The 27,174-nt window shown below is 43.0% G+C and overlaps 1 protein-coding gene across 1 annotated transcript in view; it reads right to left on the bottom strand.

Moving 5' to 3' along the window:
• The window catches only part of APPL2 (adaptor protein, phosphotyrosine interacting with PH domain and leucine zipper 2), a 96,133-nt gene extending 69,513 nt beyond the window's left edge, over nucleotides 1-26,620 (bottom strand). Inside the window, exons 1-5 of the mRNA XM_030214153.1 lie at nucleotides 26,375-26,620; nucleotides 14,228-14,326; nucleotides 6,515-6,574; nucleotides 5,764-5,835; nucleotides 3,982-4,069 (exon numbers count right to left, since the gene is read on the bottom strand). Of these exons, the coding sequence (XP_030070013.1) occupies nucleotides 3,982-4,069; nucleotides 5,764-5,835; nucleotides 6,515-6,574; nucleotides 14,228-14,326; nucleotides 26,375-26,428 (373 nt within the window). The 5' untranslated portion in view covers nucleotides 26,429-26,620. The remainder of the gene's footprint in view (nucleotides 1-3,981; nucleotides 4,070-5,763; nucleotides 5,836-6,514; nucleotides 6,575-14,227; nucleotides 14,327-26,374) is intronic.
• Between the last annotated feature and the right edge of the window lie 554 nt (nucleotides 26,621-27,174).

Here is a 27,174-nt window from a genome sequence, read left to right as displayed (position 1 = left end):
GCAGCAAGCATCTGGGCTATTTTGCCTAAAGAAGTTATACTCTTAACAAGCTTTGATATTTTAAAAAAAGTGATCCAAACCATTTTATTTTGCAAACATGTTTTGTCTAGATCACCGTTTTACTATTTTTATCATCAAAGTCATTTGTTCTTTTTGTGACTTCCTAGATTGATGATCTAGCTTCTTTACTTGTGATCCACTTAGAATTACAGTTGGTTAAAGCGGAACATAAAAGCTATAACTGTAAGAACACCGAGATTCCACGACATTGCGGGTGGCTTTATGGAAGACTTCAAATAGAAACAAGCCCCACACGAATTGAATAACTAAAGGCTGTGCAGAGATAGATTTCCTCTCTATGTGATGATCATAGGCGGTCGGTGGCCCAACTGTTTGGGGAGGCTAAAGGGGCGAGGTTAGGGGTGGGGCCAGGGGTGGAGCTTAAATCCATAATCTCTCTATATAAAAAGCAACACCAACGTTCTATGAAGCCTCCAGCCGGAAGTGTGAAGGGGGCGAGATATCCGGTTTCCCAATGAGTGTCTGCCCCGCCCTCTCTGTAACACAGTCAGTGAAGGAAAACAGCAGAGCACCCGAAATCAAATTGCTGGCTCTGTAACAGTGAAGGACTCAGAGGGGGGAGGGGAGAGAGGCCAGAGGGCAGGGACACACACACTCCCACATGCACACAGAAGAAAACATTGCTAGCCCCCGTTTCATTTGCATCAGAAACGGGGCTTTTTTTTACTAGTTGTCTGATAACACACAGAAAAAATAAATAAATAAAAAAGTCACAATTAATACCTTTTATTAAATTTAGATATTAGATATGTATCATATGTCAAAGAATAAAGTGGTTGCTCAAAGCATATTCTAAGCACAATCGCTCAACTGCAAAACACTATGCACAACTTTGTGCAAAAACACACTCAGAACTGTTAATATATGGCCTGGCTTTAGATCTACCACTGGAATAGTGATGGGTAAAGCTATGCAGCCTAAAACAACTGAAAAAGTACTGACTAGGCCAAACAACAAGTAAATGATTTAATATTTGAGAATCTGAAAAAAGCAGGTCTGAACAATGAGTCCTGCCACAAATTGGTACAATTTTTAAATCATATACAGCACCTGTAATGAAAGAATGATGGATCAGATGAATAAAATGGAGCTTATTAGTTTTGGTATACAATGATACAGAGGTAATACAGAGTTCATGAGATGGTATGAAAAGTATTGCAGCCGGAAGATGTGAAACTGTTATCTCAACGCTTCCCAAAACATGTTGATAATTAGCAGTAGCTGAGAACGGAAGGAGTTGGGTACATCAGATAGCAGATCGCGTGGGAAAGTATGATCTCAGAAAGTGAGAAAGATTAGGAGCAAGGTTTCTCACCATTCACTTCTATGGAGAGGTTTGTGTATAAAGAGGGGAGATTTTGGCTTAGTTTGAGAGTCTTCTCCAAAGCTTCTGTCAGACGGCGAAGCCCTGTGCGGCTGAAACCAGAATCTGATGTCTGTATTTGTATCAACTTGAAGACTTGTGTTTGGGTAAGAAATAAAATGTACCTATCTATCTAAACCTATCTCTGTCTCTATTTTTATTGATTCTATCTTCTCTTTACCTAACATTTAGCCTAAGGTAGATCACATACAAGTGACACTCAGTTTTGGACAGAAAGCAGTAGTTATGGGAATTAGTTTTCAATTACAGCTCCTAATGCCACCCCCTTATGATTGGGTGACAATGGAGGTCAGAGAAACTATACAGAACCTGATATATGAAATAAGTACCTTTAGTCCCCCGTGTGACGGAGTCAGAAAGAGGTCTATAAAGGGGTAATTAAAAACAGAACCTTACTGTACCATAAATATTACACTGGGCAGAACCTAATACACCAATATACTACCCATACGGAAAATGCAGACCGTCAACAATATGAAACAAGGGATCATATCATCACAATTCTCATGTAGAGCCACAAAACACCCTAATTCATGTTTAATGTGGGATAAAATGCCATAAATAAATAAGTAAATAAATATAAACTTTTAATGTTGAGCACCTGATTCTCAAAGTGGACATATTCAAAACACTATAATGAAAATAAAATGATCTTTTCTACCTTTGTTGTCTGGTTGTCCGATTCTGCTGCTATCTGTTCTCAGTGCAGGTCAGGAAGTCATCCTGGTTAAATAAATATCTCCCTGGCAACCCAGCCAACCCCCCCCCCCCCTGCTCTCCCAGCAGTAAGGTAAACAAACCATAAACCAATTTCTACAATTGGTTACACAAGGCTAGAGGGCTTTCACTGCAGCTCCTGCTGTGAGGATGGAGGTAAATCAACAATTTAAACCTCTCAGAGCACAGCAGGGGAGGCTTAGCCTGTCCAAGCCTCTTATACCGGGCGCTTATGGTGATGATGATAAGCTCCAATTGAACTAAGGTGGATCTTTTTTTTTTTATTATATTTATTTATTAAGGTTTTTGAACAATTACATATTGACAACATCTTCATAACAGTCATGTATCACATACAGAATGTTTAAACTTCAAAAACAGAAAGCGGTGTATCCCCAATCCTCCCCTCCCCCCTGTCCCTTCCCCCCTTGTTACCAGTGGAGTATCATAATATGAGGACTATGTTATAGCAGTCATAGTCTTGGTATAATCAGTTTAGGTGCATCTAAGTCTATCCCATTTTGTGATCGCCAGACTCGATATTGTTCCCACTGCACATTAAATTTTGTTACATGTCCCAATCGTATAGCTGTCATTTTGGACATTTGGTAGAGGTAGTCCATCTTGTGTATCACCTTTATCACTGGTGGAGCCAGCTGGCTTTTCCACGCTGATGCCAGTGTGATTTTCCCAGCTACCAGCCAGACTGCTGTAAGCCTGAACTAAGGTGGATCTTAATAGAGTTTATTTTGAGACCTGACTGATAGGTGTATAAGGTAATCAAGTAGTTTTTATGTAGTGCAAGAGAAGGAATCTACGGCCATGCCTCAAATTAAATGGCAAACCAATAAAGCAGCCTCCTCTTAAAACTCTTCTGGAAGCCAACAAACCCTGAGAAACACAATTAGACAAACTTAGAGAAGCCACTGTTAAACTCTCAACATCCAAACTGTGTAACAGGGTTTTAACTTGAAACAAGACACACTCAGAAATGCTTCATCAACAATAATCAACAAAAAGATCTGATCATGAAGAAGTAATGCAGATATAATAATTATGCCAGATTACAATGAAAACTGATGCAAAACAAGGTTAAGGTGTCTATCATAAGTCTAAACAAACCTCCATAAAAAGTACTCAATTTTTAATTGTTTTTCTTTTTATTATTGTGTTGCGCAAAAAAAAAAAAAATCAAAATACTGAACTGATTGTGCGGTCAATTGAAACATCAACTTATCCATAGAAAAAGATCTTTAAAAAAAGGCACTTATCTTAAAATGTTCAATGGGACTTGTTTCACCGACTAATGTGGCTTCTTCAGCGAACCGTTTAATCGCATCACATACCAGCCAAAGAGTAGTAATCTGTAACCACAAATGTTGTATAGCTTCTGGAAAGAAGATTTTTGCTGTACAGCGTTTGTGTTTACAGATTACTCTCTGAAAGTTGCCTCCTTCTGACTCTACATATTCTGAGCCCCTTTGGGCCCTCTGTCAGTTTTCAAGCAAAATCTGATAAACTTTTTACCTTTTTGGAGTTTGTGCCTCCTCAAGAGTCATTGGATACCCCACTCTTCTGCGTTTCTTTCTGTGACTTTTCGTAGTTGTATTTTTGGTCCTCCACTTTGGTGGCCCTCAAATACCATAATGCCCCTCTCTCTCTCTCACCTATGCTAAACAGCATTTCCCAGAACATTCCTTATCTTTAAGGAGGAAAGCATCTACGTAATATGGACACCCCGCCTGAGCAGCTTGCTATATCCAAGGCAGAATATTAATGATCAGCAAAAGCAACTTTACCTGTGAGATCTTTTTCTCGAAAATGTACGATGGGGAGTATCATTGAATCTACAAGCTGTTTTGCCAGTTCCGAATGAAGAATGTTAAGCTGAAAAAAAACCAAAACAAAAAACACCTGTATATGTTGCCTTCCTTCCATTATCATAGAAAAGGGAAATGATCAGGCAAGAAACAGCTTCCAATCAAACTCTGGAAATTATCTTCTATATTACCTTTAGATACTTAGGGGCCCTTTTACTAAGACGCGTAAGCATCTACGTGCGCCCAACATGCACCAAAATGGAGTTACTGCCCAGCTACCGCACGGCTCTTGCAGTAATTTCATTTCTGGAGAACGTCTGATATGTGTCTCCGAAAAATAATTTTTATTTTCGGGTGTGTGTATCGGACACGCTAGCTATTAGGTTTATTACTACTACTACTTATCATTTCTATAGCGCTACTAGACCTACGCAGTGCTGTACACTTGAATTATTTACATTGTGTTTTAACTAGGATGAATCTTAATGGTATCAGGCGAGTTCCCACCCACCAATTCCCCCCGGGACAATTCCCACCAAGGACTTTCCTCCCCAGTCATTTCCCACTTTCCCTAGCCTTTCTTTTTTTTTTTTTTTTTTTTACTGACCATAGCTTCTTTCTTGTATCGCGTCCCATAAGTCCTGGTGGTGCTTTTTTAATGGCATCTGGAACAAGGTTCGAGCAGCATACGATGTACAGAGAGGACGAATAATAACAGAATAACTTTTCATAGGTAGAGTAGTAATTTGTTATAAATCGTAATCAGTATTTTGAGGGGCTGAATTAGGTTGAAACCTAGTTTGGTAGGAATTGTCCCGGGGGGAATTGGTGGGTGGGAACTCGCTCGATACCATTAAGATTCATCCTAGTTAAAACACAGTGTAAATAATTCAAGTGTACAGCACTGCGTACGTCTAGTAGCGCTATAGAAATGATAAGTAGTAGTAATAATAAACCTAATAGCTAGTAACATTTTCCAAAAAAATATATGTTTTCAGTTCCTTTCGGAATCTCAACTAGTTTACTTCTATTCTAATAGCTAAAGGAAGAGAATTCCAAAGTGGTATATTCCCTGCTTCTCTGTTGCGACTGGTTTCACCACGAGGTTGATACATGCTGCACCAGAAACTGAGGTTGGTCTCGTGGTATTAAGTCTCATAAAACTTGATACCGTGGGAACAGCCTCAATTTCCAGTGCCACACAGCTCAAGCTCCTGGTTAGACCAGTCAGGGCAGAGAAATGGATTCCATCAGAGGATTTTACCTGGAGTTTCTGCAAGCCAAGGAAATGAGGTTGGCGGGCTGAGTTCTGGCCTGCGGGCCATGGGTTGGATGAGCCTGATGTAGACAATATGGGTCTATTAATGCAATATCCTTGTCTTTCTTGGCAATATCGAAGGATCAGAATCCGATGCACCTTGGACGAAAAGCCTCCAGTAAAGGAAGCTTCTATGTACAGGGATTTCAAGGAAGGAATCAGGAAATAGTCAAGTAATTTATAGAACTCATTTCCAAAACTGGCAGGTCATGAGGCTTTTGCCAGTTTAAGCCTGGATATTTGTTGCTGAATTTCTAACTCAGAGATAGGTTTATTTAAGTTCTCTAGATTGGTTCAGAGTTAAAAAGAGAAGCTATAAATTTTGATAAAGTTATCTGTATTAGAAGCGGAACCTGTGCCCGAGTGAGATGTTATTAGACTTGTAGAAAGACAGTTTACATACTAAATGTCGATCAATGTCTGTGTGTGTAAAAATGTTTTACCTCATCCACCATTTTTGCGAAATACTGAAGAGTAGATATCACTTCTTCATCTCCCTTGCCCAAAGCAAAATTCTGAAAAAAAAAAAAAAAACCCATAGCAACCAGAGACTGAATAAAAAAAATAAGAAAAACAACCCGAGGGGCCCTTTTACTAAGCTGCGCAGGTGACTACATGCATCCTACACGCGTCAATTTTGAACTACTGCCCAGCTACCGCACGGCCCGGGCAGTAATTTCATTTTTTACGCGCATCTGCTAAGCGCACCAGAAATTTCCAGCACGCAGCACTCACCGGGCGGTAATCTGCAATGTACATGCGTAGACCACTACCACCTGGTTAACGCGTGAGCCCTTGCCGCTAGGTCAATGGGTGGCGGTAAGGTGACAGGCCTAAAATGGACGCACGACAATTTGCATTTTGCCACACGTCCATTTTCAGCCAAAAAAAGAAGAAAAAAAAAACCAGGCCTTTTTTACAGGTGCGCTGAAAAATAGACCTGCATGCGCCCAATACACGCATCTACACCAGCGCAGGATACTTTTCAGCACACCTTTGTCAATTATTTTACAAAAAGTCCCCTGAGTTTGTTAAAACACAGCAAGTTACCAATTAGTTCAGAATCCTTAGACTAGAAAAACTTGTCCAAAAGGCATTGCCATCATCATAGTAATAAAATATGCTTGAATTAGTATGGAAATACAGTGGCTTGTATCTTTATCAGTTTTTAAATTTCTGTTTCCAAGTACCCACCTGTGTTTCATAGGCTAGTAGCTGCTTGGAGAGCTGCTGAGTTGCCAAACACATCTCATTCTGTAAAGGGAAGAACAGTATTAATGCAAACTAACATAAAGGAATCCTGTTCAGAAGGAAGGGATCCTCAGGAGCTTAGCCTTGAATGGGTGGCAGAGACGGTTGGGAGGCGGGGCTAGTGCTGGGCAGACTTATACGGTCTGTGCCAGGGCTGGTGGTTGGGAGGCGGGGCTGGTGGTTGGGAGGCGGGGCTGGTGGTGGACAGACTTATACGGTCTGTGCCAGGGCTGGTGGTTGGGTGGCGGGAGATAGTACTGGGCGGACTTATACGGTCTGTGCCCTGAAATAGACAGGTACAAATCAAGGTAGGGTATACACAAAGAACTAGCACATATGAATTTATCTTGTTGGGCAGACTGGATGGACCGTGCAGGTCTTTTTCTGCCGTCATCTACTATGTTACTATGTAACTGAACCACTAGAGAGGACTGTCAGGCTAACTTTTGTTTTTGGGTTTTTTTTAAACCAAAGTAAGAATACGTGCACTCCGCTCCATGGATAAATCATTCTTATCTGTTCCCTTCTCCATTACTGCCAACTCCAGGCTAACTTTTGTTTTTGGTTTTTTTTTAAACCAAAGTAAGAATACGTGCACTCCGCTCCATGGATAAATCCTTCTTATCTGTTCCCTTCTCCTCTACTGCCAACTCCAGACTTCGCGCCTTCTGTCTCGCTGCACCCTACGCCTGGAATAAACTTCCTGAGCCCCTACGTCTTGCCCCATCCTTGGCCACCTTTAAATCTAGACTGAAAGCCCACCTCTTTAACATTGCTTTTGACTCGTAACCACTTGTAACCACTCGCCTCCACCTACCCTCCTCTCTTCCTTCCCGTTCACATTAATTGGTTTGATTTGCTTACTTTATTTATTTTTTTGTCTATTAGATTGTAAGCTCTTTGAGCAGGGACTGTCTTTCTTCTATGTTTGTGCAGCGCTGCGTATGCCTTGTAGCGCTATAGAAATGCTAAATAGTAGTAGTAATTCCGCTCAAAAAAGAAGGAAGTATTGTATAGGAAAAACTCTCTCTAAAAGCTCACCATATATCAATCACTGGTCTTAGCCCAACCTCCTCCCGTGGTGTGAATAAAATTTTTGTAATTTTTTTTTTATAACGAATACACTCAATTTACTAAATTCACTGTGTTCAAAGGACACAAAAACTACTTAACTTAAAGCAGCGTCGTACTTGGGCTTCCCCAACGGAGCCGTTTCGCCAATGGGGCTTCTTCAGGGAAAAGACGCCCTGTCTAGAGGCACTGCTTAGGATGGCAAGTAGTGGTGTCCGCAGGACGCCTGATCATGTCCTGTGGTGAGCCCTTGTTCTGTATTGATATATGGTGATCTTTCAAAAGCAATTCGGCTGATTATCACCTGTCTGAGGTCTTCCCCCCCCCCTCCATTTATTTTTCTGCATACCTGTTTTGATCAGATCCGCTTATTCTATTGTTGTTTAACATAACTTAAAGCGGTATTCCCCCCTTTTGCATTTGTTACATAGGAAAAACTACCCAATTTTATATTATCCCCCCTAAAATGAGAAGAACGGAGAACACAATAGACAAAAATACTCAAAATAACTCTATATTCCATCCTACCAAATACAGTGCCTAATTTAAACTGAGCCTAAATTCCCACCCAATCTAGAACAAAATTGAGGAAAAGGCCTTTAATGGAAGAAGTAACTAACCTGCTAGTCTCTCAGACACACACACACACAAGGAATGATACCAGCTGCACAGGACATGTCATCCACTCCTGCCCTAGCTGAGATATTCAAGCAGCCTTCTGACTTCACGTGCAACTTTCCTTAAATTAGACCCCTTAATTCTCTAACTCCTGTTACTTTATCGTATCTATCTATGGGGGTCTTTTACTAAAGCTTAGCTCAAGTTATCTGCAGCAGGGCCTATTTTATTCCTATGGGCCCTGCAGCAGATAACTCGAGCTAAGCTTTAGTAAAAGACCCCCCTCTATGTTCCATCTCTGTTTACGTTTGCTTTTAAAGTTTATGCATTGTACTAATGTGTTCTCTTTTCCTATTTCTCTGTGAATTCCAAAGGTTTTAAGTCTCTATTTGCAACACCACACAGTATGTTTTAGCATTTTTTGAGTTTTACTCATGTTTTTTATGATGTTTTTGTGAAAACATTTTAATTATGTTGGCATAACATTATTGATGTTTACTCTTGATTATGATTTATGGTTTTATTGATGGTTTTGATATTATATCCTTTATTATTAATGTAGTTTATAGTTTATAGCTATATTTATGTTTTATATTTGATTTTGTAGGACTTCTGAAGAAGGCGCTACGGCGCCAAAACACGGCTGTGTTGAGTCAACTTGTTATAATAAACATTACGTTTTAATTACACGTCTCCTCCATTGATTGGAAAGAGCCTATTCTCCCCTACTCTTTTCTTCTTTTTACACCATCTTTGTTTACACCCTATCCAGCTTATAATCGAAACTTTTCGCCGGCAATCTTCCGACACAAATCAGGAGATCGCTGGCGATTTCACAAAAGTGTCTAAAAGCGTATAATTGAAAGCTGGCTTTTTAACAGCATCGCCGCTTTCCCGTCGCCTCGCCGGCGAAAGTTCAAGGGGGCGTGTCAGCGGCGAAGCGAAGGCGGGACATGGGCGGGTATGGGCGTGGCTACCAGACAGCCGGATTTCGCCGATAATGGAAAAAAAATATACGGCGTTAAGCAGTATTTCGCCGGGTTTACTTGGTCCTTTTATTTTGACGACCAAGCCTCAAAAAGGTGCCCAAACTGACCACCGGAAGGAAGCTGAGATGACCTCCCCATACTCCCCCAGTGGTCACTAACCCCCTCCCACCCAAAAAAAACCCACTTTAAACACTTTTTTTCCAGCCTGTATGCCAGCCTCAAATGCCGTACCCACTTCCATGACAGCAGAATGTGTTCTGTCCTCCGACAGCCTTTTCCTGCTTGTGATGTGGCTCTGGAATGAGGGTGACACCTTTTCTGTTATTTGCACTGCAGAGTCACATCAGCAATGCATTGTGGTGGGTGTAGGTATTGGTAGTTGGTAGGCTCTACTCCCCTGGTGCTTTCCCCCTGATAACTGGGTCAGAGTGTGCCCTGTTTTGTTTCCTGTTGTAGTCCATGCGGTAGTGGCCATTTTTGTAAGCCAGTTTTAGTTCCCTTTCCTGTGTTACCCACGTTACAGAACTTAATTACCTTGAATGGTGCTGAAAGAGGGCATTGTACACCATTGTGCCAGCTCTGACCTACTGCTAATCTTAGTACCAGGGGACTCTTTGCCAGTGGGGCACAACCTCTGATCTGCAGTTAACTGTGAGTAAACGTGCATATTTCAAGAAAGGACTTTTTCAGAGAGATTAGTCTTCAGGTGTGAACTGGTGTGCCAAAGTTATACAGCAGCAATAAGTCCTAGAGGCTGTATGCAGGTCCTTGGAACAATTTTAGTGGTGCAGTACGTTTGTGGGTAGTGGGTTTGGGGGGGGGGGTTGGGGGGCTCAGCTCCCAAAGTAAGGGAGCTATGCACGTGGGAGCTTTTCTGAAGTCCACCGCACTGACCCCTAGGGAGCCTGGTTGGTGTCCTGGCATGTCAGGGGGGGGCCAGTGCACTAAAAATGCTGACTCCTCCCATGGCCAAATGCCTTGGATTTGGCCGGGGTTTGAGATGGCCGACATAACTTTCCATTATCGCTAAAAACGAAGCCGGCCATCTCAAACCCCGGCCAAATCCAAGGCATTTGGCTGGCCGGAACCGTATTATCGAAACAAAAGATGGCCGGCCATCTTTTTCGAAAATACGGGTCTGGCCAGCTGTTTGCGGCACTGCCAAAATACATCGCCGGCCTTGTATTTCACCAGAGCTGTTCGATTATTCCCCTCTATGCTGTCCATTAAAATGTTTTATTGTGTATTGTGTTGACACTGTAATGTAACATAGCATACTATGCCATATCTTGTCTGTTGCCTATGTTTGACTTATTTTTGCTGTGCACCGCGCCTTGAGAGAATTCAAAAAGGCATCAAATAAATAAAAGGAAGGAAAGAAGAAACATCTAAGAACTTGCATTTACTCCCTTATTGCTAAGAAACTCTTCAAATTGTGATGGCTCAAAAAAAAAAAAAAAAAAAGACAAACATTTCCAAAATAAATAAATAAATAACCAGGCTTTTGCAAGGAGACCAAACATAAAAAGTGACTCCCACTGCCAGTGCCCTAGACTTCAACAACAGAAAAGCGTTTGGCCTCACCTGAGTGGAACACGCTGCATCTAGAAAACAGCTGAAACTTCTGCGCACAGGGGAACATCTTAATTAAAGAATCACTTCAAAGCCATAGTTTTATCTCACTCAGATACAGATGAGGATTGCCCTCTGGGAAATAACATCTTGCAAAGATTCAAAACTCTCTGGTCTTTCTACCACGTTGAGGCCACTCTCCACCCCACTTAGGGGCCCTTTCACTAGAGCGCGTAGGCTACGCGCTTATGCGCATCAATTTGGAACTACCACCCAGCTACCACTTCCATTTTTTATACATGTCCGATACACGCAGCAGAAAAATTTTTTTTTAAATTTTCTACTGCATGGCGCTAACCGGGCAGTAACCTGCAGTGTACGCATGCTGGCCATTACCACCCGGTTAACGCGCGAGACCTTACCGCTAAGTCAACGAGTGGTGGTAAGGTCTCAGGCCCAAAATGGATGCGCGCCAATTTTTATTTTGCCACACGTCCATTTTTGGTAAAAAAAAAAAAAAAAAAGTAATAATTAAAAAAAACTCCAAGCTGCATAAGTTCTGCAGACAGTTGTTCTAGGTATCTGGTCAACAGCAAAAAGCAAGCAATTAAGATCTTCAGACAACATGTTTTTTTAAAAGCCTATTTTTTCTCAATATACCTTTTAAAGGTTTTTAAATTGTTTCATATCTGGTCAAACTAAGATATTTGGGAAGCTCATTTTTAATTTGTATGGAACGTACACCTGATTTTTTTTTTTTTTTCAAATGTCAACAAACTGCAAGCATCTGTTAATAAAGATCTTAAATCTGGAAAAAAAAAAGGCCTTTTTTGCAGGTGAACTGAAAAATGGATCTGCGCGCGTTCCAATACATGTGTCTACACCAGCACAGGCCATTTTTCGGCACACCTTAGAAAAAAGGACCCCTTAATAAAGTAACATTTCCTGAAAGGTTATGCAATTTAGAGATGCCAATCTTCTCAGAATTGGGGCATTTAGGCACCTCTAGAAAATTCTTTACAGAATCTCAGGAGATACTAAGCTTGTAAAGGAAAATTCAAAAACCTGTCTTAACATCTAATTTCTCAAATTTGTCCACTGCTATCTTGGAAAAAATACATAGCTTGCAACAGTTCCTTGTAAATTTGTATTTGTTTACACCGGAGTCTGCAACTGCTCTCCGGCACTATGTAAGCCACATTGAACCTACAAAGAGATGGGAAAATGTGGGATACAAATATAACAAATATAATAAATAAATAATTTTCAGTCCTACAGCCAACATTCCATATGTCCAATAAAGATATGTCACCCTGAGGTCTCATTTGCCAGACGTGCTGAGGCAATATTTTCGGAAAATTAACAACCATAGTCAACGGTAAATGCACTAAACTGGCCTGTGAGGAATCTTGAGCAGCTTGCTTCTTCAATAAGGCATTAGATCTTCTGACTAGCAAAACCCCATTAGGACCAGCTACAGGTACTATAGGCTGGGGAAGCGGGGACCTCCTTTCTGGTCTAGACATAAGTACAGCCCTGGTTAAGGGGAAGAGCCTCCAACTCTATCAAGCTCACTTTGTACAATGAAGGGCTCATACCTCAAACGTAGGGCTCTTGTTCCGGATTTTTTCTTCTTCCTTGGCACTGTCTCAAAGTCCTTTTTCTTCCCCTGCACGGCTGGGCTCTGCAGATACTTGAGCCGTTGCCATGCAGGATGTTGAGGAACTCTCAGTGTTTCAAGTCCTGCGAGACTTCCCCAGCTTCCTGCGCGCTAGGGGTGGGAAGTACCACTGGGCTGCTGCGGTAGCCCAGCGGTACTTCCTGTTTAGCGAGCGGTAAGCCCGTGTTGAGCTTACCGCCGCTTAGTAAAAGGGGCTCACAAACAATTGCCCAACTTATACAATTGCACCCAAGGTAGGTTGCTGCATTCTTGACTAATTGCAATTTTAGTAGCCCACAAAAGTTTGGAAGATTAATTTATTTTAACAAACCTGCTATCCCCCTAATTCTATAAAAACGTGCTAAAAACTGTGCATGCAATTTAATTCAAGAGTAAGCTACATAGCACCAATTATTGGCACTAATTAAATGCAATTGAACTTTAAGCACCTAAATTTTTAGGCGTGATTTGGAAAAAGGGAGCACGGAAATGGAAGGAACGGAGGAGTTCCTAAAATTAACACGTATTGTTATAGAATAAACAGGGAACCATCTAATGTAGGCATGTACATTTGTGCCACATTTCAGTTGATGCAAATGGCTGCACCTGAAGTTAGGCGCAATTCTCAGGCGTAAGTGCTATTCTATAAACTAGCCCTATATGTTGATTTTGTAATTTAGCTTTTGAATTAAAAAGGAGTGGAGGAGTGGCCTAGTGGTTAGAGCACCGGTCTTGCAATCCAGAGGTGGCCGGTTCAAATCCCACTGCTGCTCCTTGTGATCTTACATAGTAACATAGTAGATGACGGCAGAAAAAAAGACCTGCATGGTCCATCCAGTCTGCCCAACAAGATAACTCATATTTGCTACTTTTTGTGTATACCCTACTTTGATTTGTACCTGTGCTCTTCAGGGCACAGACCGTATAAGTCTGCCCAGCACTATCCCCGCCTCCCAACCACTGGCTCTGGCACAGACCGTATATGTCTGCCCAGCACTATCCTCACCTCCCAACCACCAGCCCCGCCTCCTGATCTTGGGCAAGTCACTTAACCCTCCAGAGAAATATCCAGTGTACCTGAATGTAACTCACCTTGAGTTACTACTGAAAAAGGTGTGAGCAAAATCCAAATAAATAAAACGGGCAAAAATATTCAAACATTGAAAATCACATCGGATGTCTTCTTCATGTTCAATTGTAAAGTGCTGCGTACGACTGGTAGCGCTATAGAAGTGATTTATAGTAGTAGTAGTACTTTATGGGCCTAAACAGAAGTACTGCCGGGCTACCGCACCAGCCTGGCGGTACGTTCCACCACTAGCGCGCTGTCATATCCGGCACTACAAAAACATTTTTTTTGTAGCGCCAGAGTGTACCCGGAGGTAATCAGGCAGTGCTGCGCGCTGCCCGGTTACCGCCGGGTTAGCACAGGATCCCCTTCCACCCCCTCAATGGGTGTTGGTAAGGGCTCCCTCCCCGAAATAGCCACATGGCAAGTGCTTTACTTGTCGCATGGCCATTTCCTGCAGGAAAGAGAGACTTCCCTTTTACCCACTACGGTAAAAGGGGGCCTCGGCGCACATGAAAAACACGCACCAATGCCAATGCAGGCCCCCCCTTTTGCCGCAGCTTGGTAAAAGGGGCCCTAAATGAATTACACTGATGAACGTTACATTTGTTATATCTGCTATGTGACTGTATTCCTCTTAAAAGTTCATACTCTGTTCACTAAAAAAAGAAACTTACCTGAGCTCCATAGACACGCTGCATTGCTTGAAGTAACTGGTTTGTATAATCTGTAAGTGTTCCTGCATCTTCTTCAAACACACTTAGCAACGAGCGGGTCTTTAAGGGAAACAAAATACCAAAATATTAAAAACACACTTTAGTGTAGTATTTAAAAAGACACTGGTGGATACACGTATAACAGCAATCTTAGAATCAGATCTCTCTTTTCATGTGCAATCTAATAATTCTAAATGAAGAAAATTAACAATACCATCAACTGACACGATAAAAAAAAAAGTAAATAAAAATGCTAGAATTAAAACAGCAACACATGTACATGTCACTGCCATAATCAAGACTATCGAAACCTTGCCTCTTTTCTTCATCTACTGGATATAGACAAGGACTGCAGCCTAAATTGGTAACTAGCTCTGAAATCCTTGCTTGAATAAATAGGCTTTGAGCAGCTTCTGGAATAACACAATTCAAGACTACTACTTATCATTTCTATAGCGCTACTAGACGTACGCAGCGCTGTACACTTGTACATGAAGAGACCTGTCTTAATTCAGCGGGTAGACTGTTCCAGAGAACGGGTTCTGAAACAGAGAAAACCGAGGCATAATATTGCTGTAATCCAGTGGGTTTTGGGAGCGTCACCAAAACTCTGACATAGACAGCAAGCCTGTGCTTACCTTAACCATCATCTGTGCCTAAAAGCAAGTGGTACCCGAAAACCACATAACTGGCCTCTATTTCTGCTTCTCCATTACCCCCAATGACAGCAGCCCCAATAACTGGCCCCTATTTACTACTACTACTACTAACTAGCATTTCTAAAGCGCTACTAGGGTTACGCAGCGCTGTACAATTTAAACATAGAAGGACAGTCCCTGCTCAAAGAGCTTACAATCTAAAAGACAAGAGAACAATCTAAAGACAAGTGAACAATCTAGAGGACGAGTGAACAGTTAATCTGATAGAGTGGATAGATTGGGGCATTCTATATATCTCGAGCGGTTAGGCGCCGAAGGCAGCATTGAAGAGGTGAGTTTTAAGCAGAGATTTGAAGATGGGTAGGGAGGGGGCATGGCGTATGGGTAAAGGAAGATTGTTCCAGGCATAGGGTGAGGCAAGGCAGAATGAGCGGAGCCTGGAGTTGGCAGTGGTGGAGAAGGGTACTGAGAGAAGGGCTTTGTCCTGTGAGCGGAGGTTACGGGCGGGAACATAGGGGGAGATGAGGGTGGAGAGGTAGTGAGGAGCCGCAGACTGAGTGCATTTGTAGGTAAGGAGGAGGAGCTTGAATTGTATGCGATATCTGATCGGAAGCCAGAAGTGAAATGAAGTGATTTGAGGAGAGGGGTGATATGAGTATATCGGTTTTGGCGGAATATAAGACGTGCAGCAGCGTTCTGAACTGATTGAAAGGGGGATAGATGGCTGAGTGGGAGGCCGGTGAGGAGTAAGTTGCAGTATTTCTGCTTCCCCATTACCCCCAATGACAGCAGCTGCCACCAGCCCCAAATGGAAATGTCGTATGTCTGCTATTCATAGCTTCTGTTTGCTACATACAGTGGGGGAAATAAGTATTTGATCCCTTGCTGATTTTGTAAGTTTGCCCACTGACAAAGACATGAGCAGCCCATAATTGAAGGGTAGGTTATTGGTAACAGTGAGAGATAGCACATCACAAATTAAATCCGGAAAATCACATTGTGGAAAGTATATGAATTTATTTGCATTCTGCAGAGGGAAATAAGTATTTGATCCCTCTGGCAAACAAGACCTAATACTTGGTGGCAAAACCCTTGTTGGCAAGCACAGCGGTCAGACGTCTTCTGTAGTTGATGATGAGGTTTGCACACATGTCAGGAGGAATTTTGGTCCACCCCTCTTTGCAGATCATCTCTAAATCATTAAGAGTTCTGGGCTGTCGCTTGGCAACTCGCAGCTTCAGCTCCCTCCATAAGTTTTCAATGGGATTAAGGTCTGGTGACTGGCTAGGCCACTCCATGACCCTAATGTGCTTCTTCCTGAGCCACTCCTTTGTTGCCTTGGCTGTATGTTTTGGGTCATTGTCGTGCTGGAAGACCCAGCCACGACCCATTTTTAAGGCCCTGGCGGAGGGAAGGAGGTTGTCACTCAGAATTGTACGGTACATGGCCCCATCCATTCTCCCATTGATGCGGTGAAGTAGTCCTGTGCCCTTAGCAGAGAAACACCCCCAAAACATAACATTTCCACCTCCATGCTTGACAGTGGGGACGGTGTTCTTTGGGTCATAGGCAGCATTTCTCTTCCTCCAAACACGGCGAGTTGAGTTCATGCCAAAGAGCTCAATTTTTGTCTCATCTGACCACAGCACCTTCTCCCAATCACTCTCGGCATCATCCAGGTGTTCACTGGCAAACTTCAGACGGGCCGTCACATGTGCCTTCCGGAGCAGGGGGACCTTGCGGGCACTGCAGGATTGCAATCCGTTATGTCGTAATGTGTTACCAATGGTTTTCGTGGTGACAGTGGTCCCAGCTGCCTTGAGATCATTGACAAGTTCCCCCCTTGTAGTTGTAGGCTGATTTCTAACCTTCCTCATGATCAAGGATACCCCACGAGGTGAGATTTTGCGTGGAGCCCCAGATCTTTGTCGATTGACAGTCATTTTGTACTTCTTCCATTTTCTTACTATGGCACCAACAGTTGTCTCCTTCTCGCCCAGCGTCTTACTGATGGTTTTGTAGCCCATTCCAGCCTTGTGCAGGTGTATGATCTTGTCCCTGACATCCTTAGACAGCTCCTTGCTCTTGGCCATTTTGTAGAGGTTAGAGTCTGACTGATTCACTGAGTCTGTGGACAGGTGTCTTTCATACAGGTGACCATTGCCGACAGCTGTCTGTCATGCAGGTAACGAGTTGATTTGGAGCATCTACCTGGTCTGTAGGGGCCAGATCTCTTACTGGTTGGTGGGGGATCAAATACTTATTTCCCTCTGCAGAATGCAAATAAATTCATATACTTTCCACAATGTGATTTTCTGGATTTAATTTGTGATGTGCTATCTCTCACTGTTACCAATAACCTACCCTTCAATTATGGGCTGCTCATGTCTTTGTCAGTGGGCAAACTTACAAAATCAGCAAGGGATCAAATACTTATTTCCCCCACTGTAGTTCAAGTAGCATATTTGCAGGGTTTTGTGTTGCTTCACAATGGGGCTCATTTTCAAAGCACTTAGACTTACCTACGGAACTTTGCAAGTCTAAAGTGATATAAAAATACGAATAAATATCATCTAGCAGTAGAGGGATTTTGTGTTACGGAGGTAACGTCAGAATTTGAATATATGCTTATTCTGTATAACATCTAAGAGGCAAAAGCTCTCAGCTCTTATAAAATAGGTAAAGTTTTCTTGATGCTGATACTAAGTTTAGTATGAATTTAGCCAACATTCAACGCAATATCCGAAATCTTTATTCAGTATATAAGCACCAGATTTTTCACTGATAAAAGTGAAGATTAGAATTTCTTTCAGAAAAAAATAGTTTGATAATTTTACTAGAACTGCATGGCTAGTGAATTAATGTATAGGATGATGAACATGTCATGTCAAAACGTTCAGCTAATAGTGCACATTTGCAAATTTTGTTCAAGTCTACATATGAGGTAGAACAGTGTTGTAACGTTGGAATAACCATGTATACCACTATCACAAATGTATTAATTATACAAACAAGCTATTAATTATGAATACCTTACACAGTACACTCTATGTTACTAGGGAGAGTTTGGTATGGCAACTGAAACCTTACCAGTACCATTAAAAAAAGAACCATCAAGCAAATATTTTACTAGCTCTACGGGAATGCTCTTCCACATACACTAACCAGCCTACTAAGCTGTATTTGTATATTTCTTCCCTAAAAAGGAGGTCTAAAGGAAAACATTTGTATGCAAGCTTACTTATATCTCAAGGAAAAATGGTTTTAAAAAATATCATCTCTGTCCCCTACTTAGGGGTCCTTTTATGACAGGCTCGGCGTGCGGCAACCCAGAACTACCGCTGGTCCAATGCAGCTGCCGGAAGTAGTTCTGGCTCAAGTGCATACCATTTCCATCGCGCCAGAAAATATTTCTGGAATTTGTGGCACTAACTCGAGCCCAGGTTACCACGAGACCCTTACCGCCACTAAGAGCTCCTCGCCACATGGCCAAAGTATCTTATTACATGGCCTTTTTTTTTGGGGGGGGGGGGGGGCTTTTTACCCGCTGTGGTAAAAAGGGTCCTGGCATACGGGAGAAATGTCCCCGGCCGCTACCACAGGGCTCTTTTTACTGCAGTTTGGTAAAAGGACATCTAATAGTCACCCCATAACGGCACTGCCATAGCAGTTAATGTAGTCTTCCAAGGTCCTTAAAAGAGATTGCCGACTGTCATTTTTGTTTGAGAAGGCTCATGCTAACTACATCACTCAGTCCACACTTTCTTCCTCTTGACTGAGCCTGTTTCAAACAGTTATTCAGTCAATACCCTCATTGATATGTAACTTTATGTAAATTTGTAAGCCACATTGTGCCCGCTTTTGTGGGAAAATGTGGAGTATAAATGTACTATAGATAAAATAAATAAATAAAACAGGGAATTCTGTAAATGGTGTTGAAAAAAAATCGGTGCCCAAACTTTCAGCGCCAAACTTGATTCTAGGTTGTGCGCACTTTATAGAAATTGCACCTGGCACCGGACTTTACACCTGCTGAAACCAGGTGTAAATGCTGGCACCTAACTTAGGCGCACTTAGGGCACATTCTATAACTCCGTGCACAATCTGCGGAACATTCCCGACATGCATCTGCACATGCCCCTTTTCAGATCCATGCAAATCAAGTTAGGTGCCATGCTTTACAGAACAACACGCAGCAAAATGCGCATGCCAATTAATAAATTGGTTGTTAGCACCCAATTATTGATATTCCAGTGCTTATTATTCACTTTTATTTATGTGAGCATCTCTGATGTGTGTGTGCAAAGTTGGGAACCAATTTTTTTGAATGCCATATATAGAATCTAGGGGACAGTGCTTAAAATGGTTTTTAGTAAAAGGGCTCCTAAGTTCTTAGTTCCCCTTTTTAAAAAAATGATTTTTTTTTCTAATTAAGATGTCTATAAAAGAATGAGTGAAGTGGAACAGGTAGACGTGAATCGCTTGTTTACTCTGTTCAGAAATACTAGGACTAGGGGGCACGCAATGAAGCTACTAAGTAGTACTTTAAAACAAACCAGAGAAAATATTTCTTCACTCAATGTGTAAGTAAAACGCTGGAATTCATTGCCGGACAATGTGGTAAAAGCAGTTAGCTTAGCGGAGTTTAAAAAAGGATTGGATAATTTCCTCAGTGAAAAGTCCATAAGCCACTATTAAGATGGACTTGAGAAAATCCACTGCTTATTTCTAGGATAAGCAGCATAAAAACTGTTTTACTTTTTTGGGATCTTGCCAGGTACTTGTGACCTGGATTGGTCAATGTTGGAAATAGGATACTAGAATCAATTGACCTTCAGTCTATCCCAGTATGGCAACACTTATGCTCATGTCTCAAAGTATATCTATTCCACTGAAATATGATAGACACTTACAAGGGAGCCGTAAGTAAAAGGTAACTCCAATCATAAGAACTTACATCGTTAGCTGAAGAAAATGTTTCCTTCATAATTAGGATCTTAGCACATCAGGGAATACTTATACTTTCTAGCCACAAAACAAACTTCCTTCTTGAACTAAGATTTAAGAACCAATACTTTATATAATTCTCAGATACAATGAAATGAGGATAGGATGCTCAGCAATATCATATTGAGATATCTCCAAGAAAGAGAGAGATAAAAACTGCACTACACCCATCCCTTCTTCTCTTACATGATTCAAGACAAACATTGCAGAAACATATAAATATTTAGAAATACTAATTTATTTGGATTTAGTACACAGCCTTTTCAGTGGCTCAGGGTCAAAGGTGAGTTGCATTCAGGTACACTAGGAATTTCCCTGTCCCCTGAGGGCTTACAATCTAATTTTTGTACCCGAGGCAATGAAGGGTTAAAGTGTGTTGCCCAAAACCACAAGGAGTGAGCCTTGAATTAAGATTTCCTAATTGTCAGTCCACTGCTCTAACCTCTAGACTACTCCACATGGGTGATTTTGAGCACCTCTATGAGAAATGTTTTAAACAAAATGTCAAGGGACAATAAACATGTTCAATAGAGCTTGTGATGCGTCTTTAATCGCAGATATTCCAGTAACCTATGGCTCTAGATACGAAAGGCATTTTTCCATCAATTCACTTCTTTTATCAGATTCTTCCCAGCTTGCCAACCATTTCCTTTGTGAAGCCTCGGAGTTAGCAAATAGTTCCCTTAAGGAGACCTTCAGGCCTAGCAACAAGTCACAACTAATTATTTAAGAAAATATTCCCAGTGGGTCTATCCCCAGCATGAACAAAATCAGAATCTAAGGGGTAAGACACAGTTAGGAAAAGGACAGTCTTCCAAACTTGCCTCTGAAAGGCCTATGTTCACCATAGATTTCAAACAATAAGCTGAGGCCCCACCAACTGCAACCCTAGAAAGATCTGCCAAGAGAAACCATAGGTGGTGGTGGTGGGGACCTGCCTCCAGGGCTTGCAGGAATGCCAATATCCAAGGGAAAATAGACTCCACAGCCTCAGAGCTTACAAGTCTAGCAATTACCAAATGCCTGTCCATTGACCCAAATTATTGGGGAAATGAGCCACCACAGACTTAAAATTAGCTTTCTGCATCCTTATCTTGAGTCACTTGATATTTAACGGAAATAAGCCTAAAATTTGGCTTGGCCTTCTGAAGAAGGCGAAATGTCTGCCGGAATCCCCAAACACTGTGAAAGGGAGAGCCTTCCTATCCTGGAAAAGGTGACAAAAGTTCATATGAATCTTTACCGCGTATTACAGCAACCTCTCCAAGTCCAAAGAAACAACCAGAAGTGAGACTGGACATCCCAGATACAGGAAGGGCTAATTTCTCATCAAGACACTTAAGAGGTCATTCAACCGAAGGCTTGAGTACCTAAGCCTTACCATACTGGGATAGGCCAAAGGGTCATCCCACCCAGTATCCTTTTCCCAACTGTAGTCAATGCAGGTCACCAGCATGTGGGCAAATTCAAAAAAACAAATAAGATGCCATGCTGCTTATCCCTAAAACAAACAGCTTCCACAGGGAGTATAGGGCAAACAAAGCAAGGAAAACTAGAAGATTCCCAATGAGATAGCAATATAACTCCCTTATGTATTGAGGCCCAGCATTGGCTCAAGTCCTTTTAACATGAAAGCCAAGCCCAAAAATAAGCTACCCATGAGTTCTGTAAAAAACTGCGAGACTTAAAGAAAAACAAGACCAAACTTACAGGAAATAAGCAAGGTTGGCAACACAACCAGAGCTCACATCCGCCAAGCCCTTGCAGCTCAGCCCCTCCTCTGTGACTAAAGTATCTTTCCCATTGGTTGGATACTACCACAGTCTCTGCACTGGAAGAGGGGAGAGGATGGAGAGCTGTGGGGGGCTTGACTGTGAAAAATATCCAGACCCTTTAGCTATCCTTCTGGCTTTGGGGCAGTTAATTAGCATCTACTACTACTACTACTTAGCATTTCTATAGCGCTGCCAGGGTTACGCAGCGCTGTACAAGTTTAAACACGGGGAGGGACAGTTCCTGCTCAAGAGAGCTTACAATCTAACGGTAACATACTACGTAGTCAGTGTAGGTAACGGGAATGGGGAAGGTGGTTAGGCGCCAAAAGCAAGGGAGAAGAGATGGGCCTTGAGTAAGGACTTGAAGATGGGCAGGGAGGGCGCATGGCGTATGGGCTCAGGAAGTCTGTTCCAGGCATAAGGTGCTGCGAGGCAGAAGGGGCGGAGTCTGGAGTTAGCGGTGGTGGAGAAGGGTACAGATAGGAGTGATTTGTCCTGAGAGCGGAGGTTACGGGTGGGAACATACGGGGAGAGGAGGGTAGAGAGGTAATGGGGATTGAGTGCACTTGAAGGTCAATAGGAGAAGCTTGAACTGTATACGGTAGTGGATTGGGAGCCAGTGAAGCGACTTGAGGAGAGGGGTGATATGAGAGTATCGGTTCACGCGGTAGATAAGACGTGCGGCGGAATTTTGGACAGATTGAAGGGGGGATAGGGGGGATAGCATCTGCAGAAAATACTTAAAAAATCCAGAGAACTGGCAATCCTACTCTCCTGGCTCCTGAGCACATCTAATACAACCCCTCCCCCCTAAACTTTTCAGCTCCAGGCACGTGCCTAGTCTGCTACAACAAGGAGGTTAGATTGAGAACAGGAGACAGCATAACATCAAAAAGTTGAAGCCGAATAGGCTAATCTCCGTTTCCCCACCCCTGTGCAGCCGTCATCCCCATGAACTCAAAACAAAGCAAACAAACCTATGAGCTGCTGCATCCACATTGTCATTCTTTATTGTTGGTAGCATTTTTAACATGCCAGCTTGTGCAGCACACGGATGTACAAAGAGGAAGTATGCATACATATAGTTTTACTGGAGGAAAACGCCTCTAGAAGCACACCACCATTTCAATTTGGTTGTGCCGAACGGATTATTGGAGACCGGTGAATTGATATACAGAAGACTGTTGGTCCTGAAGCAGCTATTGTGAAACAGGACCTGTTGACCACGGTCTGATCACGGTCTTGAATAAAGTGGGCTGAGCGTCTTTCTAAGTTAAGTAAAAAATTCTTTGAGAAATGTATGACGACAGTCCGAAAAATTTAAATATTGAAAATACTCAAAAACATTACAAAATAAGGAGGTTTTTAACTGCCGATGATGAAGCCCTAGCCTTCACCTTAAAATTGAAATGGTGGTGTGCTTCTAGAGGCGTTTTCCTCCAGTAAAACTATATGTACGCGTACTTGTTTATGACTGTGTTTCTACACATATACGCATAGTATTATTCTGAAACCAGCTCCCTATTATTATCTTTAGTTCATATCTATATATCACAGAGGAAGTATAACAGAACTAGCCGTTAAGCCCGTTAAAACGGGCGCGTATTGGAATGTTTTTTTTTCCCAAGGCCCCCCTCCCGTTGCAGCTGCAAGGCCCCCTGCCATCCTCCTTCCCTGCCAGCTCCAAGGCCCCTTCTGTCCCTCCCTCCCAGCTCCAAGGCTCCAGTCCTCCCCCCTTCCCAGCTGCAAGGCCCCCTGCCCGCCCTCCCTCCCAGTTCCAAGGCCCCAGGCCCTCCCCCCCAGCTCCCAAGGCCCCAGGCCCTCCCTCCCAGTTCCAAGGCCCCCTGCTCTCCCTCACAACTGTAAGGGGCCCCATTCCCTCACAACTGTAAGGGGCCCCCTGCCCTCCCTCCCAGTTCCAAGGCCCCCTGCTGCCCCCCCTTCTTCCCAGCCAGCTGGAAGGCCCCCTTCAGTCCAGCCCTCCCAGCTCCAAGGCCCCCCCTCCTTCTGAGACCTCCTATGTCCCCTCCCCCCCCAAGGTAGCCGCTACCCGCCCCCCCCCCACCCCGGAGTCGCCCCGCCCCCCTTCTCCCGGCCCGGGCCCTCTCTTCGTTATTCAACTTACAGCAGCGCCAAAACAGCAGCAAGCAGCAGCTCCTGTTGGCCTTCCTTCACTGCCTGTGCCTCACCCTCGTGTGACGTCACGTCGGCGAGGGCGGGGCACAGGCAGGGAAGGAAGGCCGACGGGAGCTGAAGCTGAGCTGCTTGCTGCTGTTTCGGCGCTGCTGTAAGTTGAATAACGAAGAGAGGGCCCGGGCCAGGTGAAGGGGGGGTGGTGGCGACTACCTTGGGGGGGGAGCGGTAGCGACGTCAGCGGTTCCCTCCCTCCCCTTCCGCGCAGTTTCCCTCTCTGTCCCGCCCCCCTCCTCCCATCATCACGTCTTGACGCGGGGGCGGGACAGAGAGGGAAGTCTCTACTGCGCATTTGCAGGTGAGTCGGTCACTTGCCATTTATAGGTTTGATAACTTTTCATAGGTAGAGTAGTAATTTGTTACAAATCATAATCACTGTGTCATTTGGAGGGGCTGGTAATAGGGACACCCTAGCACGTGTTATATTTGTGCAGAGATTTTTTTTCTCCTGGTAAAAGACCACTAAGACATACATGTTATGAGTATCAAGTGCTCAGCATTCAGAATTTCTATTTATTTACTTATTTATGACATGTATATCCCATATTAAACATGAATTAGGTTAAAACCTGGGGGAATTTAAAATCTTTTTTTCCTGTGCTTAGATCAAAAGAGAAAGATGGTTTGTGGGAACTTGCTCCTTTTGTGTTTTTGGAATGCAGTGCTAGATTATAAAAATGCACTGAATATTGTTTATCACTTTAAAAGACAGATATTGAATAATGAAGGCACAGCTACCATCATGCAAAAGTCCAGAGTCAGTCTACATGTGACGTTTTCCAGTTCTGTGGTATATATTTATTTCTTAAGTCTGTTTAGTTGTACAAATCATTTTTTTTGGGGGGGGGGGGGGGTGTTAATCTTTGTCTCCCGACTGGGCAGTTAAACAATTTAACTTATTTATGACTATTTATTTTGTACTGCTTTGGGTCCTACTGATCTGTGCATCGGTTGTGTTATTTTGGTGAGTGGAGACAGTCGGGTGGCTTATAGGGAGGGACAGGAGTATGGGAGGGGAAGGGTTCTTGGGGTATGTTCTCTGTAAAAGTTTTTATTATGCCACGTTAGACGGTTCACTATTTTTTCTTGTTCATATGAAGTTTATCAACCAACATGTTTTGCTTTCAATAAAGATGATTATTAAAACATAAGTTTTGGATGTTACTGAATTCTATTATTCATTGTATTTCCAGTTCTGGCACAGTATAAGTCATCACAAGGACAAAATATAAGAAAACCAATGTACTACATTAGGGGCTTATAGCCCATTTAGTTATGTTTAAACAAATAAGATATCTGCATGAGAGAAAATATTTATTTTTATTATTATTATTTTTTGTTACATTTGTACCCCGTGCTTTCCCACTCATGGCAGGCTCAATGCGGCGACTTATGAAAACCATTTGTCCCTGAAAACATGCTCAAAACAGAATAATCCATTTGTGTAAAAGCGATGACGTGAAGCCATGATTCAATGTGCCCCAATGAATGAATGTAAATTTTAATTCAATTTCTGCATATTCTTTCCCAAGGCAGATAACAAGTTAACATGCATCCATCAGTAAACAGGATATCCTCACTGAAATATGGCTATTACTGTATTGTATAGAACAGTGTAAAAAAAAGGTGCACAAAACACACAGACGTTATTAGTGTTTTTACCAGCTACCATCTTTTTAAGCTATTTTAGTGATATCCAATTTTATTTCATTATATTTATATCTACATATGGGATGCTTTCAAATGAAATTAAAAAGCTATCAAATAAGTTAAAAAACAAACTTTTCTCCTCCACCTTTTAAGGTACTGCCTATCCAACTGGAATAGCTTTAGACTTTTTACAGACGGACAACGCATAGGCAGTCCGTGCTTTCTAATAATCTTTGGCTCCTGAATTCAATAGCGTTTGCTATCGTTTTGGGTGAAGGAAAATGGCGGCAAGCTCCGCCTACTGGCTTCAACCCACCTAACGGGCTAGATAGGCTCACCCTGCCTCCTGTTCTCAATGTAACCTCCTTGACCAGCAGTACGGAGGAAACCTGTGGAGCGCACACTGAATTCACATATCAGTTTTGGGCAGAGAGAGAGAGTCTTTGAAGCCCGACTCAGCACCTCCTCCTCCTCCCTCATCGGCTGGGGAGACGCGATGTGCGGGCAGCAGACGGGAAGCCATACTCGTCTCGAGCATCCTGGCGAAAGTGGGCGGGGTTTGGTCTCTCACTCCCCCCGCCCCTGCCCACCACCACCGTGTTTATTACATGCATTATCCACACAACACACAAAAAAAACAAACAAGAAGCCCCTCATCGCTTCACCACAATGCACTTCGGCCCTCCTCCTCCTCCCTCCTAGCCGCAACTCCTGCGCTCGTGCCTTTTTGCCCTGGAGTTGTGCCTCAGCTCAGCTTAGCTTTACATTTGCAGACACGCCTGTCTCGGCGGTTTCCCGCGGGAGCAGCGGCCGTCTTGTCCTACCTGCGGGCTGTCGTGCAGGGCCTCTTCCAGCAGCAGTCTGTCCACGACGGGCATGGTTAGCGATGTGGGCTTCTTGCCGGCTCTGCCCTGCTTCGCTTCTCCGTGACACGTAGTGTTTTCACGCGGCGGCGCTTCTTGCCCTCTAGTCTGCAGCAGAGAGCCGGGGAGGAGGGGGCAGGGCTCTCCCTCCCCTGCGCCTTGCAAGTTGCATTCAGCGCTCCTTAACTCCCCCCACCCCCTTCCGGGAAATTCGGTCTTTGTCCCAGACTACGGAAGCATTAGTGCAACTGGTAATTAAAGGAGCCGGTTTAACATTTGATAAGAACCAAGTTGGGAGCTGATATTAAAGTATAGAGAATATACCATTAAGCCTTCATATAAAAAGAAATGTAAATGCCCATAGTAGCCATCATAATAAATGGAAAGATTCACATTGCACGTGAGATAAAAACGTATATACACCTGACAGTAATGAACGTAACTCGGAAGTTGTGATCCCCGTGTTGGTATCACCCCATCTTAGCTCCAGGCTGATGCAGAAACACCCCAGCACCTTTATAGAGGCGCTGCCATAGGCGCCAATATTTGAAACCAGCTCGGGGTAAATTAGCAAATAATGCTAATTACTCCTCCCGGGACACAATGAAGGAACTTGCTCAATATTAGGGGTTCTGAGCACGCACAAATCTAGCTCCAATGCTTTTAAGCACAAACATCCTGCTTGTTTGTACCTGGTTGTTTGCTCAACTCAACACCCATGCTATAACTTCAAGTTGCTGGTGGCAAGATCTGTTCCCCGC

This window comes from Microcaecilia unicolor, chromosome 9, assembly GCF_901765095.1.
Source record: "Microcaecilia unicolor chromosome 9, aMicUni1.1, whole genome shotgun sequence".
NCBI classification, from domain to species: Eukaryota; Metazoa; Chordata; class Amphibia; order Gymnophiona; family Siphonopidae; genus Microcaecilia; species Microcaecilia unicolor.
The sequence above is the reverse complement of the archived record's forward strand: the minus strand, read 5'-3'. Positions and strand labels throughout refer to the sequence as shown.